This window comes from Eutrigla gurnardus (assembly GCF_963514095.1).
Source record: "Eutrigla gurnardus genome assembly, chromosome: 9".
Classification (NCBI taxonomy): domain Eukaryota; kingdom Metazoa; phylum Chordata; class Actinopteri; order Perciformes; family Triglidae; genus Eutrigla; species Eutrigla gurnardus.
Genome location: NC_139923.1, coordinates 29097223 through 29117564, shown reverse-complemented (window position 1 = coordinate 29117564; position 20342 = coordinate 29097223). Strand labels below are relative to the sequence as shown.

The following is a 20342-nucleotide window of genomic DNA, read 5'->3' as shown; positions in this document are numbered from 1 at the left end:
TGAGTCCATGTAGTCTGATTTACAGAGGTGTAAAAGTCCAGATGTTCCCTACTCCAGTAGAAGTACACATACTTGTGTTCCAAAAGTACTAATTCTACTTTACACACCTAAAAGTGGAAGTGAAAGTATTCCTATGAAGAACATTTCTACTGTCTGATTGTTTTTTTAATAGACTAACAATTGCAAGTTATATTAATAAAGAAAACAAATTTAATGTATGAATTCCCCTCAAATGCATTAAAACTAAAGTAACAAGCCTTTTGTAAATGTGATGAGTAGAAAGTACAGATAGTTGTACAAAGTATTTGTACTTTGTTACTTCTCACCTCTGCTGATTTCTAACATGAAGTTATATCTCTCCAACTCTTGTCAATAAATGTGAAGCAGTTGTGAAATATTCTTGAAAAATGGAAATATTTCTACTCAATATAATAATAATAATTACTAGTAAGTAAAATGTTTTATAAAGCACATTTATAAACAGTTCATACTGACCAAGGTGCTGTAAAGTGCATTAATTAGGTAAACAATTAAACTATATACTGACACTAACAACTACTCATGTTTTTCACAATTTATCTGGAAAGTAAACATCCATTTTCGGTGCTACAGACTTTTTAGATTGCTATCCCATCTACTTTTTAATGTAAATAATGCCTAATACTCTGGTGCTTTTTACGAGAAACTGGTTCATCATATTGTATATATTGCATATATGTCATTTATTTCAAATGTATTTATTTTTATTTCTTTATTTTTCATTTTTTTCATTTATTTATTTTATGTTGGTGTATATTATATTTTTGTATTTATTTATGTTCTATTTTTTAATGATTATTTAATTCTATGTTTTTTATGTATGCAAAAAATAATAAAAAATAAGATTTCAATAAATAAACATAAATAACATACACCATATAATATTATGTTTATTTATTTAATTCCTATTATTTATTTATTTATTTTTCATTTTATTTTATGATTATCATTTTTTTGTTCATTTACATGTCTATGGCTGTAGGTGGCGGTGCACGTGCCATAAGTGACGCTGCACACCGCCTTTTAATCCGACGAAGAAGAAGCAGCGGCCGCAGCGCAGTTGCTGTGGTGTTCATGGTTTGTCGGGTCGAGGCGGAGCTGTCACTTTAGCTAGCTCACGAACTGTGTTGTCATGTCATCCCCCGCCCTCACAACGCGGGCCTGTTAGCGGGCTCCTCTCCTCACACGCCCGCGTTCGGTTGGAGTCACAGGTTCGAACTCTGCGACGAGAGAACAAAAGAGTGAGATGAAATGACAACGTCAACATTACAGGTAGGCTAGGGCTAAGCTAGCTGCCGTTAGCGCGCAAGCGCTGGAGATACGCGGAGCCGAGCTAACTCGGCTAGCAGAACGGCTGATGCTAGAGTCTTCTAATGTTGTGATCAAGCCGGTTTAGTTGAGTGAACAGTAGCGTCACTGTCATGGCTGACGTCCGACTATAAAGCCTGTAATATATGTGAGCTAATGCTAGTGATGGATGCTAACAGCGCCTAGCCTCCGGGAGGATGCGTCTAACGGGACCAGCCTCTCTCCGTTAGTTCCGCTGTTAACGGGAACAATAACGCAGATTCACCTCATGCAACATTTTATCTGTGTAAATAAAACAACCCGAAGACAACGCAGAGGGACTCAAACTGTGGAATAGACGAGACTTGTCTGTTAACCGTTAATTTATGCCGGTTGTGTAATTGATGCTTTGTTTTTGTTGACCTCTGAGAGGACGAGTCACGTGTTCATCAGCTGCCTTTATTTCTGTTCCCGCGGGCCAGCGGGTATCTGATATCTGGAATATCAAGCAGTATCTGGAATATCTGGGATATATGGGAATATCTGGAATATCTAATATTTTACAAGTATTTTCCAGACAGGGGAAGTCAGGGGATTTGATCATTATTTGGGCCAGGTCATGGAATATCATTGAATTTTGTTTGTAGCATGTAAAATTTAGATGTGATTGATCAAAATGTAATATTTCCCATGCTGTATTTTTCTTTATTATTACTATTTCGTCAGTGGTTGCTATGGTTACTTGTCAACGACAACACAAAACATGTACAGTACACTGATGTAGCAGGGGAAACATTAAGTTGTGTACGTAAAGTTCACAAATGAATGGCTGTTTTTTGTTGCTCAACACAAAGGCGGCCTGTTTTTACCTTTGGTATTGTAGAAGAAAACTCTTCAGGTCCAATTCTGTGGCTGGTTCAAATGAGGTTTAATCACTGACAGTGGAGAAAAGAAATTCACAGTGTATCCATGAAGATCCAGTCTCTCGAATGGCCTGGCCGAGTTGGATTTATACAGAACATGCCAGAGAACAAAAGGGAAGGCGTCATGAGTGGATTTGCATTGAATCAACACATGTCTCTCTGCAGAGGAAGAGACATCTGTTGATATCTACAAGGTGTGACCGTTCTCGGGAGAGATAGACGATGTCACTACAGGGGTCACTCATCGGGCCTTGATCAATGTATATAAGACAAATGTTACGGAGACAGTTCAGGAAGAGGGAAAGATCAAAGAGTCTTTTCATCAAGACGGCAAGGGTTATATTCAATAGAAACATCTCAGCAGGACATTTGATGTTCCCGAGAGAAAGGAACATTATATGGGGAACAAATAAGAAATGTAAGGTAACACATTTTCTTCTACAGTATAAATCCTGGAGATTCAGCTGTTTAGTCAGTGGAACGTCAAGAAAACGTTGGAATCTGGGAACCCTGTCTGTGTCTCCACCCTCCAACCATCTCACATCCACATCACATCTACAACACATGACATCTAAATCACATCTTCATCACATACATCACATCTACACATCACATCCACATGACATCTACATCACATGACATCTACATCACATCTTCATCACATACATCACATCTACATGCCATCTACATCACATCTGCATCACATCTGCATCACATCTACATCACATCTACATCACATCTGCATCACATGACATCTACATCACATCTTTATCATATCTACATCACATGACATCTACATCACATGACATCTAAATCACATCCACATCACATCTATAACACATGGCATCTAAATCACATCCACATGCCATCTACATCTGCATCACATCTACATCACATCTACATCACATGCCATCTACATCACATCTGCATCACATCTACATCACATGACATCTACATCACATCTGCATCACATCTACATCACATCTACATCACATGACATCTACATCACATCTACATCACATGACATCTACATCACATCTACATCACATGACATCTACATCACATCTGCATCACATCTACATCACATCTACATCACATCTATAACACATGGCATCTAAATCACATCCACATGCCATCTACATCTGCATCACATCTACATCACATCTACATCACATGCCATCTACATCACATCTGCATCACATCTACATCACATGACATCTACATCACATCTGCATCACATCTACATCACATCTACATCACATGCCATCTACATCACATCTGCATCACATCTACATCACATGACATCTACATCACATCTGCATCACATCTACATCACATCTACATCACATGACATCTACATCACATCTACATCACATGACATCTACATCACATCTGCATCACATCTACATCACATCTACATCACATCTACATCACATGCCATCTACATCACATGACATCTACATCACATCTGCATCACATCTACATCACATGCCATCTACATCACATGACATCTACATCACATCTGCATCACATCTACATCACATGACATCTACATCACATCTACATCACATGACATCTACATCACATCTACATCACATGACATCTACATCACATCTGCATCACATGACATCTACATCACATCTGCATCACATCTACATCACATCTGCATCACATCTACATCACATGACATCTACATCACATCTACATCACATCTGCATCACATCTACATCACATGACATCAACATCACATTTGCATCACATCTACATCACATCTACATCACATGACATCTACATCACATCTACATCACATGACATCTACATCACATCTACATCACATGACATCTACATCACATCTGCATCACATCTACATCACATGCCATCTACATCACATGACATCTACATCACATCTGCATCACATCTACATCACATGCCATCTACATCACATGACATCTACATCACATGACATCTACATCACATCTGCATCACATCTACATCACATGACATCTACATCACATCTACATCACATGACATCTACATCACATCTACATCACATGACATCTACATCACATCTGCATCACATGACATCTACATCACATCTGCATCACATCTACATCACATGCCATCTACATCACATGACATCTACATCACATGACATCTACATCACATCTGCATCACATCTACATCACATGACATCTACATCACATGACATCTACATCACATCTACATCACATGACATCTACATCACATGACATCTACATCACATCTACATCACATGACATCACATGACATCTACATCACATCTACATCACATGACATCTGCATCACATGACATTACATCACAGGACATCTACATCACAGGACATCTACATCACAGGACATCTACATCACATGACATCTACATCACATCTGCATCACATCACATCTGTCCTGACTACGTTTCTCTGCATCTGTTGCAGAAAGCGATCGATCTTGTGACCAAAGCCACAGAGGAAGACAAGGCAAAGAATTATGAGGAGGCCTTACGACTCTACCAGCATGCAGTGGAGTATTTCCTGCACGCCATCAAATGTGAGTACTGACAGGTCGTTGGACTAGTTTTACACCCTTGTCTTGGTAAAAAAAAACAACCTTGGTGGGTTTCGTTCACGTTGTGGTTTTGAATCTCTCCCTCAGATGAGGCTCACAGCGACAAGGCAAAGGAGAGCATCCGGGCTAAGTGTATGCAGTACCTGGACCGAGCAGAGAAGCTGAAAGACTACCTGAAGAATAAAGACAAGCAGGGCAAGAAGCCCGTCAAGGAGGCTCAGAGCAATGACAAGTACGCCATCTTATCGTCTGCCTCTTCACAAAATGTCTTCCAGCATGTGGCCGTTGCTTTAATTTATTATTTATTATTTATTCATGTCCCACCTCTATTGTTTGTGTCCAGGAGTGACAGCGACAGCGAGGGTGAAAATCCAGAGAAGAAGAAACTGCAGGAGCAGCTGATGGGTGAGAGAACATGTCGCTGATGTCATCAAGATCTCCTTTATATGTTGACCTGAACTGGTTGTAATGCAAATGGCGTTTTGACCAGTTATGCAAGTTAGTCTATAGGTTAAATATATTAAAAAAATGTTTATATATCAACCAATCACACTGGGTGTTGCTCTAAGAGCCAATTAAAGAGGAGCTTGAAAGCAAATGGTTCCATTCAGAATCGATGAGTCATCTGATCAGAATAAGAGAGACCACCGATCAAACTATTTGGAATCAATATCAGCTGATCGGTGGTTGCAGCTGTAACCTGATGAAAATGCAGCAATAATCTTCAGCAACGGCAATATAAGTTAAAATAAAAGACATTAAATCTGGATGATGTAACTCTGAGCAGTAAAGCTCAGTGAGTCGGTGGAAAAGACTCTGAACGACGTCCCGACTAGAAACGATCAGCTTATTAAGGCAACAAAAGATGGAAACACCCTGTTCCACTACAGAGACACTGACCTCTGGTGGCGTGAGCTGGTCACTACAACACATTACATCAACACAGCACCATCAGGATTTCTAAACATCTGGTCTACTGTAACAAGCCTGTTAGTAGTCTGCGGTGAGGGGGGTCTACCTGTGGACCATCAGCTTGTTAAGGTCTGCGTGGTCCCTCTTCATCATGCTCTTCCTCCCTGTCCAGGTGCCATCGTGATGGAGAAGCCCAACGTCAGGTGGAACGATGTGGCCGGACTGGAGGGAGCGAAGGAAGCTCTGAAGGAAGCCGTCATCCTGCCCATCAAATTCCCTCACCTCTTTACAGGTAGCGCCCGAACCCTGACCCCTAAACCCCTAAACCTGAACCCCTAACAAAACCCCTATATATATACAGTATATATATATATACAGTATATATATATATATATTCTTGAAGATATTCTCTGGTTGGAACCTCTATTGTGAAGAGTTGCTACTTTTCTTTGTTACGTTCATACATTTCTGTGTCTGATATTAAAGTAAATTAGATCGTTTTGGATCAGAGGAAATATTAATGGTATTTTTTCCACGTCATGTGACCAACATGTTGTTCTGCGGTCTGGTCTCAGGCAAGCGGACTCCGTGGAGAGGCATCCTGCTGTTCGGGCCCCCGGGGACGGGGAAGTCGTACCTGGCGAAGGCCGTGGCCACCGAGGCCAACAACTCCACCTTCTTCTCCGTGTCCTCCTCCGACCTGATGTCCAAGTGGCTGGGGGAGAGCGAGAAGTACGTTTAGTTCAGCAGCTGGAGGTCCATCTCCTCCATGAGCAAACCTTCAGCAGCACTTACACTTGGATTGTTCTCAACATATTCTCTGTCTCTACGGGTCTCCCCGTGTCCCCCCTGTCTCCCCCCGTCTCCCCCTGTCTCCCCTGTCTCTTTGTCCCCCCCCCGTCTCTCCCTGTCTCCCCCCTGTCTCCCCCTGTCTCCTTGTCTCCCCCCTGTCTCCCACCCTGTCTCCCCCTGTTTCCACCCTTGTCTCCCTTCTGTCTCCCCCTGTCTCCCCCTGTCTCTCCCCCATCTCCCCCCTGTCTCCCCTGTCTCTTTGTCTCCCCCCTGTCTCTTTGTCCCCGCCCGTCTCTCCCTGTCTCTCCCTGTCTCCCCCCTCTCTCCCCCCGTCTCCCGCTGTCTCCTTGTCTCCCCCCTGTCTCTTTGTCCCCGCCCGTCTCTCCCTGTCTCCCCCCTCTCTCCCCCCGTCTCCCCTGTCTCTTTGTCTCCCCCCTGTCTCTTTGTCCCCGCCCGTCTCTCCCTGTCTCTCCCTGTCTCCCCCCTCTCTCCCCCCGTCTCCCGCTGTCTCCTTGTCTCCCCCCTGTCTCCACCTGTCTCTTTGTCTCCCCCTGTCTCCCCCTGTCTCCCCCTGTCTTCCCCCCTGTCTCCCCCCGTCTCCCCACTGTCTCCCCCTGTCTCCTTGTCTCCCCCCCTGTCTCCCCCTGTCTTCCCCCCTGTCTCCCCCCGTCTCCCCCCTGTCTCCCCCGTGTCTCCAGGCTGGTGAAGAACCTGTTCGACCTGGCCCGCCAGCACAAACCCTCCATCATCTTCATCGACGAGGTGGACTCGCTGTGCGGCTCCAGGAACGAGAACGAGAGCGAGGCCGCCCGCCGCATCAAGACCGAGTTCCTGGTCCAGATGCAGGGTGAGTCTGGTCCCAGACCCTCTTTGGACCCTGAGGGGAAGCAGGAAGTGGTCATGTAGATGTTCATCTCTGGTTTCGTAGGTGTGGGAAACAACAACGATGGCATCTTGGTGCTCGGAGCCACCAACATCCCCTGGGTGCTGGATGCTGCCATCCGCAGGAGGTCAGAGGTCACTTCAATACGCTTTGTTATCGCCATTCAGGCACCCTCCTAGTTTACTGAGGAGAGGAATGGAATTTAATACTAATAGGTGTGTTTTCTCTAGTGTATGAAATTTTATATTCATTCATATTATTCTGTGGCCACCAGGGGGCGACTCCTCTCTGGTTGTATAGAAGTCTATGAGAAAATGGTCCTACTTCTCTCTGCTGGCCACCAGGGGGCGACTCCTCTCTGGTTGTATAGAAGTCTATGAGAAAATGGTCCTACTTCTCTCTGCTGGCCACCAGGGGGCGACTCCCCTCTGGTTGTATAGAAGTCTATGAGAAAATGGTCCTACTTCTCTCTGCTGGCCACCAGGGGGCGACTCCTCTCTGGTTGTATAGAAGTCTATGAGAAAATGGTCCTACTTCTCTCTGCTGGCCACCAGGGGGCGACTCCTCTCTGGTTGTATAGAAGTCTATGAGAAAATGGTCCTACTTCTCTCTGCTGGCCACCAGGGGGCGACTCCTCTCTGGTCGTATAGAAGTCTATGAGAAAATGGTCCTACTTCTCTCTGCTGGCCACCAGGGGGCGACTCCTCTCTGGTTGTATAGAAGTCTATGAGAAAATGGTCCTACTTCTCTCTGCTGGCCACCAGGGGGCGACTCCTCTCTGGTTGTATAGAAGTCTATGAGAAAATGGTCCTACTTCTCTCTGCTGGCCACCAGGGGGCGACTCCTCTCTGGTTGTATAGAAGTCTATGAGAAAATGGTCCTACTTCTCTCTGCTGGCCACCAGGGGGCGACTCCCCTCTGGTTGTATAGAAGTCTATGAGAAAATGGTCCTACTTCTCTCTGCTGGCCACCAGGGGGCGACTCCTCTCTGGTCGTATAGAAGTCTATGAGAAAATGGTCCTACTTCTCTCTGCTGGCCACCAGGGGGCGACTCCTCTCTGGTTGTATAGAAGTCTATGAGAAAATGGTCCTACTTCTCTCTGCTGGCCACCAGGGGGCGACTCCTCTCTGGTTGTATAGAAGTCTATGAGAAAATGGTCCTACTTCTCTCTGCTGGCCACCAGGGGGCGACTCCCCTCTGGTTGTATAGAAGTCTATGAGAAAATGGTCCTACTTCTCTCTGCTGGCCACCAGGGGGCGACTCCTCTCTGGTTGTATAGAAGTCTATGAGAAAATGGTCCTACTTCTCTCTGCTGGCCACCAGGGGGCGACTCCTCTCTGGTCGTATAGAAGTCTATGAGAAAATGGTCCTACTTCTCTCTGCTGGCCACCAGGGGGCGACTCCTCTCTGGTCGTATAGAAGTCTATGAGAAAATGGTCCTACTTCTCTCTGCTGGCCACCAGGGGGCGACTCCTCTCTGGTTGTATAGAAGTCTATGAGAAAATGGTCCTACTTCTCTCTGCTGGCCACCAGGGGGCGACTCCTCTCTGGTTGTATAGAAGTCTATGAGAAAATGGTCCTACTTCTCTCTGCTGGCCACCAGGGGGCGACTCCTCTCTGGTTGTATAGAAGTCTATGAGAAAATGGTCCTACTTCTCTCTGCTGGCCACCAGGGGGCGACTCCCCTCTGGTTGTATAGAAGTCTATGAGAAAATGGTCCTACTTCTCTCTTGATGTATTATCTCAGTAAACATTGTAAACATGAGTTTATGGTCTCAATCTCTAGTTTCAAGTCTTCTTCAATCCAGCATGATGTTCATTTAGTACATTATGGTCCATTTAGAGTCCACCAGACCAGAAAGCAGGGGATGCTTTAGGGGGCGGGGCTTACCTGTGGGTTAATACAACACAACAATATGACAGCTTGACTTTTCTATCTCCAGCCTAACATTCAGGCGGTTTACGTCCTGCTTTGGTTGCATGTCGTGTCCTGCCTCAGGTTTGAGAAGCGTATCTACATCCCTCTACCGGAGGAACCGGCTCGCTCTCAGATGTTTCGTCTCCACCTCGGCAACACGCCACACAGCCTGAGCGATGCAGACGTGCGGCAGCTCGCCCACAAAACGGACGGCTACTCCGGCGCCGACATCAGCATCATCGTCCGGGACGCGCTCATGCAGCCCGTTAGGAAGGTCCAGTCTGCCACCCACTTCAAAAAGGTGACGTTGAACCCTCAGAAGCTGGTTCAGAGAGATCCCTGATATGGTTGATACTTTATCACACATTTAAGCAGTGAGCTTTAAGCTTTCTCTCTTCTGCTTCCTCCTGCAGGTTCGCGGTCCGTCCCGGAGCAACAGCCAGATGATGGTGGACGACCTGTTGACCCCTTGTTCCCCCGGTGACCCTGCAGCCGTAGAGATGACCTGGATGGAAGTGCCTAGTGATAAACTACTGGAGCCAATAGTCTGCATGGTGAGATACAACACAGCGTTACTGCTGCCGAGACGAGAGAACTCTGCTGAAGATGTCAGTGGAACGTAAACAAATGACATAAAGTTTACACAGCATCACATCATGAACGTTCACAGCCACATTATCACAGGAAACACACACATTACTCTACTATGACTTCACAAAGACACATCTATTTATCAAGTTCACCAAATATGGACCAGCAGTCCTGTTAACAGATGAAGTGAAGACCATGTTATTTTGGTTAGTCTTTTCATCAGCTGTTAATATCCTGCAAGACAAGGAAAAGGAACACATACCGCTGGTGGATTGGGGAGGTTGTTACATTCTTTACACTTATTTTTGTTGTCATGAAAATAGTTGTAGTATAATATACCAAAAAAGTAATTAAATAAGTTTGTAGGAAAAAAATCACGAAAAAAAGTCATAATTTTGTAAGTCGAAAAGAATCAGAATATTGAATGTCGAAAAAAGTAATGAAAAAAGGCATTGAATATTGAAAAAACTAAAAAAAAATCAGATCGTAAAAGTAAAGAAAAACGTAATATTGAATGTTGAAAAAGTCCTGAAAAAAGGTTGTCATATTGATTGTCGAAAAAAGTCGTCATTGAATGTTGAAAAAAGTCTGACCTGTCTGTCTGTCCGTCTGTCTGTCCGTCCGTCTGTCTGTCGTTTACAGTCAGACATGCTGCGCTCTCTGTCCACCACCCGTCCCACCGTCAACACGGAAGATCTCCTGAAGGTCAAGAAGTTCACAGATGACTTTGGGATGGAGGGCTGAGACCAGGGATCCCGGGTCTCCACTCCAGGGGGTCCTGGGTCTCACCTCCAAGGCTCAACCTGCCCCCCCACCCCTCCCCCCCTCCCCTAGGCTTTCACCTCTCCGCTGAGCGCTTGGTTCACTGCCTCTCATGGATTTCACAACAAACAAAATGGCAAGAAGTCTTCAATTTCCTTCTTCAGTGTTTGGGAGGAAGTTGTACCGAACGCTACAACAGAATTCTCAGTGTGATTCCGTGGTTGGACGATGAAGTCCGTGTCTTTCCCACATTTCACACGTTTCCATGACAAAGCAGCGCTGCATTCACTACGTTTCATCTAACCAGGAAAAGCTGCTTTAGGTGCATCATTGTTGTTTTGCCTTTGTGTGGCGATGAAGGACATGAGAAGATGAAGAATGGATGTTTCTCCTGCCAGGCATGCAAGTGTTTTTATGTCTTAATGTCTGTATTATTCTGTTATTTGAAGTCAGCGAGTGTTCTCTGCCTCAGCGTCAACCCAACAACCCTCCAGCTGGGAAGGTTCATTGAGTAGCTATCCTGGACTTTCGCTCACATCATGTGATCTTCTTCACCAAAGTTGGGAGGTTGTCAAACATTCGCTGGCTGTTGTGATTAAATGTAAATTATAATAAGCCAGAATGAATCAATGAAGATCATGTGATGTGATCGAAAGTTCTCCAGGGTCAAGACTAACTTTGAAGCTCTGCTTTATTTAAATCCGCCTTCTGCACTCCATTTCCCAGAATGCACTCTTCTCGAGTGTGCCGTCTTCCCGTTGTAAGACTGAAGCCCCTCCTCTTTAAATCCTGGTTCTGTTTGCCCTCATAAATCGTGTTGCTCAACACCGTTTATGCAACGTGACTTTTAACGACGCGTTTACACTTGGAAGTATTTATTTATTTATTTTTTAGGAGGCAAACGGCCGACGCCACCGTGTTGTTTCATCACTGTGGAGCTGACGTGGTTTTGTCCTGTTAGCAGCTAGCAGACACTGAGGAAAGGTAGCCGTGTACTGACTCTCACTACCACACGACATAATGGTTCAGTGGGAGGTCCCTTATTAAACTGCCGCTGGCCATGTTACCACGACGACTAATTTAACCTGCATTAATAAAGTTTCAAATGAAAACAAACATTTCTGGTTTGACGTGTTTATTATGATGCGTAACGTATGAACAGGCTCTACACGGTTATTGGTTTCAAACAACAAAGCTTCTATAAATCATCAGCATCCTTTTAAACGTTTATGTACAAAGCAGCAACAGTGGTTATTCTGGTTGGTCTCTACGTGGAGCTAAGCCCCGCCCCCTCTGGAGCAGGGGCGGGTTGGCGAACATAAATACAGCCGATCCAGCGTGAGTTAATGTTCCTTCAGCTGAGTCCACACCATCGTTGACTCCCGAGGTCGTCCCGAGTCTTGAGAGTCCCGCCGCCGTCGTGTCCGTCACACTTTGCTCCGCTTGGCGTGGCCGTCCGCCGGCGCCGCCGCCCGCTTGTTGCGATGGTGGGGGAAGGTCGGCATCAGGTCGGGTTCACAGGCTGCGAAGAGGAGCGGAGAGACGGGATTGGTACATCCAATTCAAGCACTAAATTCTAAATCCAAGCACTTTTCAAACCTTGAAAACACCAAACTAAAATCCAAGGGTTTTCAAGGATTTCCAGCACCCGTATGAACCCTGTATATGACATCACTGCTGGCCGATATCTAAAACCTTCGTACTCACGCAGAGGTTTCTCCTTGAAGTAGGAACTGTCCAGACAATCTTTGGCAGTCGCTCTGCATCAGACGATCAATAATAACACAAACAATCAATAACATAAACAATCAATAACACAAACAATCAATAATAAAACAAACAATAACACAAACAATCAATAATAAAACAAACAATAAGTGTAATTCCTGATTTATTAATTAAAGCCTACAGATGTGAAACAACCAGGTGGCAAAGGGAGGTCCTTAAAGCTGTGTTCTCTCTAGTGGCCTCCAGGGGGCGACTCCTCTGATCGTATAGAAGTGTGTGTGTGTGTGTGTGTGTGTGTGTGTGTGTGTACCTGCGCTGTGGGTTGTACATGAACAGCAGGTTGAGCAGTCTGTGTCCGGCCTCCGACAGCCAGGTGAACTTATTCTTCAGGTTGTTGTACGGCTGCTTCCTCAGACTGTACTGACCAATGAGAGGCAGCAGAGAGAAGCCCTGGAGAGAGACACACACACACACACACACACACACACACACACACACACTATTAGATGTGTTGTAGTGACCTGCAATCACCACCAGAGGTCAGTGTGGAACAGGAAGCGGAGCTCAGAAAGGGGGTGTTTTTTTGCTCACTGGCCAGATGTTTTCATTCGGGGTCCCCAGCAGCTGAACTATCAGGTCCACCTGCTGGATCTCGGAGGTTCCCGGGAGGAGGGGCTTGTGAGCCAGCAGCTCGGCGAGGATGCAGCCGACGGCCCTACAACGAAACAGAGGAGCGGCTTAGCTGGTCAGCTCGTTAGTCGGCCATGAACCGGGAGGAAAGTGGATTAAGACGATTCATTGCAGATGATTAAATCATTACTCTCCCCTCAACAAAGAGACGGATCCTCTCAGGGCTCCAAGACAGGAACGGACCCGTCCGTTTGTGGACTACAGTGTTTTGAAGCCTCTAATTGGCCGTTGTTTTGCAACGAGCGAGAGGAAATGACCATATTTGGACAAAGACGTAGCCTCACCACATGTCCAGGGCTGTAGTCTGGGTCTTGGTCCCCAGGAGGAGCTCCGGAGCTCGGTACCTGCCGGGAGAGAGAAGAAGGGTGCTCGGTCATCCCGAGATTACAGAGTTGATGACGACAGGATTAATGAGGGATTAATGGGGGATTAAAAACAAGAGCTGTTTCCACTGACGCTGCACAACGGCTCCTGAACACACCGTGAGGAGCGAGAGACACTCACCACAGGGTGACCACGCGGGGCGTCATCGGCTGCTGGGGGATACCGTACATCCTGGCCAACCCGAAATCAGCTGGGGGGGGGTTAGAAGTAACTATAAGTTAGACTAGACAGTATGATAGGACGGGTGCATCCCGGGGTTACCGTGGTTACGGTAGAAGTGATGACTCACCGATCTTCACGCAGCCCTTGTCTGTCATCAGCAGATTAGACACCTTCAGGTCCCTGATAAGGAGATGAGGAGGATCATGAGGAGAAGATGCTGCTCCTCCTCTCACACCACAAACCTGCTCTAAGCTGAAGCATCCATCCAGGGTCTCTAATCAATACTAACATTAACACCGTGGTGATAAAACATCCATCCAGGGTCTCTAATCAATACTAACATTAACACCGTGGTGATTAAACATCCATCCAGGGTCTCTAATCAATACTAACATTAACACCGTGGTGATTAAACATCCATCCAGGGTCTCTAATCAATACTAACATTAACACCGTGGTGATAAAACATCCATCCAGGGTCTCTAATCAATACTAACATTAACACCGTGGTGATTAAACAGTTTATCTGCAGACCTGCCATGAATGGGTCGAATGAGGCCGATAATTATAGAAATAAAAACACAAATGTTCCTGTTTATGGAGGACATGGATGTAGATCTGGGTCTCCAGGTCGGGACTGACCTGTGGATGATGAAGTTGTGGTGGAGGTACTCCAACCCTCGGAGCAGCTGGAGGACGATGCACTTCACCTGCAAACGGACAGCAGAGAAACATTGGCATGCGGCCAACTCCACCTGATGGCATGCGGCCCGATAACATGATGTCAGGACGAGGAGATCTACCGCAGGAATCAGTCCTGAAGGTCACAAATCAGTCTGCAAGTCTTTAATCAGCACTTCTGGATCCCTCGGCTCAAAGCAGACACTGAAGCTGCATTCTCTCTGCTGGCCACCAGGAGGCGACTCCTCTCTGGTTGTATAGAAGTCTATGAGAAAATGGTCCTACTTCTCTCTGCTGGCCTCCAGGGGGCGACTCCTCTCTGGTTGTATAGAAGTCTATGAGAAAATGGTCCTACTTCTCTCTGCTGGCCACCAGGGGGCGACTCCTCTCTGGTTGTATAGAAGTCTATGAGAAAATGGTCCTACTTCTCTCTGCTGGCCACCAGGGGGCGACTCCTCTCTGGTTGTATAGAAGTCTATGAGAAAATGGTCCTACTTCTCTCTGCTGGCCACCAGGGGGCGACTCCTCTCTGGTTGTATTGAAGTCTATGAGAAAATGGTCCTACTTCTCTCTGCTGGCCACCAGGGGGCGACTCCTCTCTGGTTGTATAGAAGTCTATGAGAAAATGGTCCTACTTCTCTCTGCTGGCCACCAGGGGGCGACTCCTCTCTGGTTGTATAGAAGTCTATGAGAAAATGGTCCTACTTCTCTCTGCTGGCCACCAGGGGGCGACTCCTCTCTGGTTGTATAGAAGTCTATGAGAATATGGTCCTACTTCTCTCTGCTGGCCACCAGGGGGCGACTCCTCTCTGGTTGTATAGAAGTCTATGAGAAAATGGTCCTACTTCTCTCTTGATCAAAAATCTCCCTGCTTCAGCAAATACATTTATCTGTGTCCCACCCCTACTTGAGGGCGGGGCTACCTTGTGATTGACAGGTTGCTACCGCAGCTTCGTGACCAATGAAATTAGCTTCCTAAATGACTTAAATTGAGTCTGAATGCAGTAAAGCAGGATTCGCGTGAGCCTGAGGAACGTCCTACCTGAGCCTCGGAGAACGGCGTCTGCATGTTCTCCAGCAGACTGGCCAGATCCTGTTCACAGTAGCTCATCACCAGGAACAGACTGACGGAGACACACAGAGGATTAACAGGAGGTGTGTGTGTGTGTGTGTGTGTGTGTGTGTGTGTGTGTGTGTACACTACCTCTCCAGCTGACTTCCAACGACCACTTCCTTCAGCTCCACGATGTTGGGATGCCTCAGCCGGAGCAGCAGGGTGATCTCCCTGAGGCTGCTGATGGGGACGCCTGCCAGACAGAGAGCAGGGCAGCGGCAGGTTCACAGCTCATTCCAACAGGAAACAAGGAAAAACCAGGACTCTAACGGCTCGGGGTCCTCACCGTCTTTCTCTTTGTCCATCCGGACCTTCTTCAGCGCCACAATCCCGTCCGACTTGGTGTCTCTGGCTCGGTCTGATCAACGACAGCAGACAGTTAATCAGCGTTTGATTGATTGTCTACGTTTAACTTGCTCGTCAAGGCTAGCGACTCACACACGATGCCGTACGTTCCTTCTCCGATGCGGTTCAGCTTCTCAAACTCTCGCACGCTTCTGCAGCTCCCGAACTGAAAAAGACAGACGAGGTTCTTTCATGCGTCATGTTTAACTTACCGTAGTTATTACCGACAGCCGGGATGATAATTAAAGAATTCATGTGTTTAACGGACAGGAAGTACCTCCTCCGTGTGACGTGGGAACATGAAGTGAAGCCGAGGTGAAACAAGAACATAAGCTGACGTCACACACACATAGACACAAGACCCAGGGCATGATGGGAAAAAGCCTGTCGCCTGATCGAAGAGCTGATTGGCTGATTTTGACACCAAAACACCACTTTTAGTTTAATTTTCAGTGTACTTGTTCATTTTATTTTTTAGATTGTTGCTGTTAGTCTCATGTTGAGCAATAAAGGTTTAATCTGTCCAAAGGGGTGATGATAATAATACAGGTTATTTATAAAGAACTTATTAACAATAAAACAGTATTAACCACGTGCTTTAAGAGGCAGACATAAAGACCCGAGGGTTGAATACATAAACACCTCGCAGCCTCTGGTACTTCTATAGGATGATATCATCTTATTGTTGCTGAAGTCTGAATGGAGAGAAACTCCCTCTAAAACACCTGCAGACACTTTATCATCAATACGAGAGAACGGAGGTACGTAGCTAACAGTGTTTGCTATTAGCATTAGCTCTGTACATTCTGACATTTAATCACGTATTATTGTAATGTTGCACGTGTTCAATGTGAGCCGGACTTCGTATTGGGTCCCGTAGAGCTGTGCTGAGTGCTCACTGGAGGTCTACCAGCTGTGTACCGACGCTGATTAGCGGAGAATCGTTAAAACAGCAGAATCTTCAACGGAGTCTGGCGGAGCGGTTCCCTTACCCGGTCGTTCTGAGGCACCGTGAATGTTTTATTGTTCTTGATGGACTTGAGCCGGATGGGCTCCGGCTCGTCCTCTCCCACGGCGTCCATTCGTCCACACAGCAGCGTGTATTAGCCCAGAACACACACGAGTACCGTCCGGTCACGGTGCGGCTTCAGCCCGCCAGGACGACCCGAGTCGGCTCGCTGAGGTGGGCGTGGCTTAGCGGTGGGCCGGGACAACAAAGAGCTTTCCCGGAGTTGAACGGATGTCGAAAACTGGGCCGGAAGATAAAATGACAAATAAATACACGGCGAGAAAAGTGTGAAAATCTATGTATATGGATTTCAGGACATTTGGCGTGTAGCCGGTGAAAATGTACCGCTTATTCTGCTGTAATTTTAATTTTGTCCATTAAAGTTGTTTAAAATATAGGCTAAGCCCCGCCCCTTCCGGTGTCCCCATGGGATAATAAATACGTAACCATGTACCATGAATTCCACATCTGATGTTTGTCGTTTAAAGGATAACGAGTTATCTCGTGGTGACGTACCTAGCTAAGTTAGCCAGCTAGCTTTTTTCATTTTACTTTTAAATTATTTTGTACATTCAGTTTATTTAAAATTATTCACAAACGCAATATATATATATATATATATATATATATATATATATATATATATATATATACTAGCACATGAAGGCAGCATTATTACTACTTGTACTAAAGAATGTGAAGAATATGAACAATTTTAGAGCTGCTTCTTATTTCTCTGATTGCACCAAACGTCTGATTCCCATTGGTACCTGCTGTGATGCGTGGCGGCGTGGCGGGTGGAGGCGTGGCCTAATGCAAGGCCAACGGGCTCTTCCCCACTGCAAACGGAACGGCAGCAGGCCGCCGCTCTTTGACGGTGTCAGCCAAAGTCATGGTGGACGGCGATGCATAGATGTCTTCCCGCGACGGAGCGGTGATGATGATGGCGGGCGGACGTGGCGAGGAGTCGGCCGAGTCGGAGTCAGTGACGGCCGGTGACGAGGGGGGGCTCTCTGTAACTGAGAGGGGGTCACACTGACTCACAACACATGAACTAGATATTAATCATCATGTTCACCCACGGAAACAGCATCTTAGTGGAGGGAAGATCAACAACCCAAGCTGTAGCTCACCTGCACGCCATCTTCTCCAGTCTAGATCTAGATCACACAGACAGGAGCTGCCGGACTGTAGGCCTGAGCCCTGTATTACGAAGCCAAACTTAAATGCCTTAAACTCGCATTCTCTCTGATGGACATCAGGGGGCGACACACCAGGTAAGCCCCACCCCCTAAAGCATCCCCTGCTTTCTGGTCTGGTGGACTCTAAATGGACCATAATGTACTAAATGAACATCATGCTGGATTGAAGAAGACTTGAAACTAGAGATTGAGACCATAAACTCATGTTTACAATGTTTACTGAGATAATACATCAAGAGAGAAGTAGGACCATTTTCTCATAGACTTCTATACAACCAGAGAGGAGTCGCCCCCTGGTGGCCGGCAGAGAGAAGTAGGACCATTTTCTATTAGACTTCTATACAACCAGAGAGGAGTCGCCCCCTGGTGGCCAGCAGAGAGAAGTAGGACCATTTTCTCATAGACTTCTATACAACCAGAGAGGAGTCGCCCCCTGGTGGCCAGCAGAGAGAAGTAGGACCATTTTCTCATAGACTTCTATACAACCAGAGAGGAGTCGCCCCCTGGTGGCCAGCAGAGAGAAGTAGGACCATTTTCTCATAGACTTCTATACAACCAGAGAGGAGTCTCCCCCTGGTGGCCAGCAGAGAGAAGTAGGACCATTTTCTCATAGACTTCTATACAACCAGAGAGGAGTCGCCCCCTGGTGGCCAGCAGAGAGAAGTAGGACCATTTTCTCATAGACTTCTATACAACCAGAGAGGAGTCGCCCCCTGGTGGCCAGCAGAGAGAAGTAGGACCATTTTCTCATAGACTTCTATACAACCAGAGAGGAGTCGCCTCCTGGTGGCCAGCAGAGAGAATGCAGCTTTAAGGCACTTGGCTTCACGTCTGAGAACCGGACATTGCAGCTGGTTCAGACTATTTGAGTGCAGCATCCGTTACCATGGTGATCTACCTGGCAAGCGGTGAAGCACAGTCGTAGGACTGAAAACAGAGTTAAGACGTTACCTCACTAAACCCGGACCCAGCTGCGTAGTCCAGGACTCTGCTGATAATAGAGATTGTGCTCATTTCTTAAGAGTGTTAGGGCTTTCAACTGCTCTGGAAAAAAAAGGCCCAGACATTTTTAAAGTGCTGAACACCTCAGTAGATGTTACTGTAGACCTCTGGGGGACCACAGACAGTCTCTGGTTCCTCCACATAGTCTAGTCTGGTCTCTGGACTCATGTGAGCTACTATCTAGACCTCTGGGGGACCACAGACAGTCTCTGGTTCCTTAACATAGTCTAGTCTGGTCTCTGGACTAATGTGATCTACTATCTAGACCTCTGGGGGACCACAGACAGTCTCTGGTTCCTCAACATAGTCTGGTCTGGTCTCTGGACTAATGTGGTCTACTATCTAGACCTCTGGGGGACCACAGACCGCTACGATACGTGATAGTCTCCATTTCGGATTAACTGCATTGTAAGAGAATTATATTCCTGGCATCATTGGAAAAAAATGTAACCCATTTCCACTTTCAAAAAGCCTTAAAATATTCCACATTTTGAGGACTATTTGAATTATTCCACTTTTCAATGACATTCATACTAATCATACTACATTTGTTTATTAATTAATTTACATTTTACTATTTCTACTACGTCACTGTTTTACGCGTTCAAACCAGCAGTGCAGCTACGGCTTTTCAGGACCCAGAATCCACACTGCACTTTCTAAATTAAGTAATCCTTCTAGTTCCTGAGCCGGCCCCCGGTCTATGAATCATCTCCATCGTTCGTGGTTTCTGGAGGACATTGTTGTTGAGCTTTTACCAAACTGCCATGCAGAAGAAGGCAGACATTTCTACAGCTGATGTCTGCAAACCAGACACCTCTCACAAAAACAGTCCAGACAGATAAACTACATACATGTATTCTTAAAGCAGGAATCCTGAATCCTCTTGGTAAAACTGTGTCATGTAATGTGATTCCTACCTGAATATTCCTTCTGGCTCACTCCAGTCCCCATTAGGCTTCAGTCAGCTGCTGGACATGCGTCACATTTTGTCCGGTCCTCGCTGCAGCAGCGCTGTAGACGCCGTTCAGGCGAGTCTGATCCTCCCCCCTCCACCGTCACTCACCCCGTCAGGACAGTAATCCTGTACAGTTGCTCACAGCAGTAGTAGGACAGAGACACCAGGATTTAAAAGGGCAAACAAGGGTAACGAGCATGGTCCTACTTCTCCCTGCTGGCCACCAGGGGGCGACTCCTCTCTGGTTGTATAGAAGTCTATGAGAAAATGGTCCTACTTCTCCCTGCTGGCCACCAGGGGGCGACTCCTCTCTGGTTGTATAGAAGTCTATGAGAAAATGGTCCTACTTCTCTCTGCTGGCCACCAGGGGGCG

At 46.3% G+C, this 20342-nt stretch overlaps 2 protein-coding genes across 3 annotated transcripts; one reads left to right on the top strand and one right to left on the bottom strand.

The window, feature by feature from the left end:
- The first annotated feature begins 1096 nt into the window (after window positions 1-1096).
- On the top strand, window positions 1097-11810 carry vps4a (vacuolar protein sorting 4 homolog A). The gene is made up of 11 exons (XM_084017374.1): window positions 1097-1311; window positions 4706-4817; window positions 4923-5067; window positions 5179-5240; window positions 5920-6039; window positions 6323-6479; window positions 7238-7386; window positions 7468-7549; window positions 9423-9642; window positions 9755-9895; window positions 10575-11810. The coding sequence occupies exons 1-11, from the start codon at window positions 1291-1293 to the stop codon at window positions 10674-10676; spliced, it is 1311 nt and encodes a 436-aa protein (XP_083873500.1). The 5' UTR covers window positions 1097-1290; the 3' UTR covers window positions 10677-11810.
- A 10-nt stretch (window positions 11811-11820) lies between these two features.
- On the bottom strand, window positions 11821-20081 carry cdk10 (cyclin dependent kinase 10). Of its 2 annotated transcripts, XM_084017378.1 has the most exons (15): window positions 19932-20081; window positions 17578-17826; window positions 16791-17048; window positions 15892-15964; window positions 15740-15811; window positions 15544-15646; window positions 15382-15463; window positions 14301-14368; window positions 13786-13838; window positions 13617-13686; window positions 13397-13456; window positions 13014-13137; window positions 12733-12872; window positions 12402-12454; window positions 11821-12216 (listed from the first exon to the last, which is right to left on the bottom strand). In XM_084017378.1, the coding sequence occupies exons 3-15, from the start codon at window positions 16878-16880 to the stop codon at window positions 12122-12124; spliced, it is 1083 nt and encodes a 360-aa protein (XP_083873504.1). In that variant the 5' UTR covers window positions 16881-17048; window positions 17578-17826; window positions 19932-20081; the 3' UTR covers window positions 11821-12121. The 2 variants fall into 2 exon arrangements, with proteins under 2 accessions (XP_083873504.1, XP_083873505.1); XM_084017379.1 differs by lacking the exon at window positions 19932-20081 and having other exon boundaries at window positions 17578-18213.
- Between the last annotated feature and the right edge of the window lie 261 nt (window positions 20082-20342).

Bases quoted from the DNA above. Each gene is read 5' to 3' on its own strand.
- vps4a (XM_084017374.1), top strand. From the start codon at position 1,291: ATGACAACGTCAACATTACAG. The intron at 1,312-4,705 runs GTAGGCTAGGGC...CATCTGTTGCAG, and splicing joins TGACAACGTCAACATTACAG to AAAGCGATCGATCTTGTGAC. The intron at 9,643-9,754 runs GTGACGTTGAAC...TTCCTCCTGCAG, and splicing joins CTGCCACCCACTTCAAAAAG to GTTCGCGGTCCGTCCCGGAG.
- cdk10 (XM_084017378.1), bottom strand. From the start codon at position 16,880: ATGGACGCCGTGGGAGAGGACGAGCCGGAGCCCATCCGGCTCAAGTCC. The intron at 13,457-13,616 runs GTGAGTGTCTCT...CTCTCCCGGCAG, and splicing joins CCCCGCGTGGTCACCCTGTG to GTACCGAGCTCCGGAGCTCC. The intron at 13,138-13,396 runs GTGAGGCTACGT...GTTTCGTTGTAG, and splicing joins ACTACAGCCCTGGACATGTG to GGCCGTCGGCTGCATCCTCG.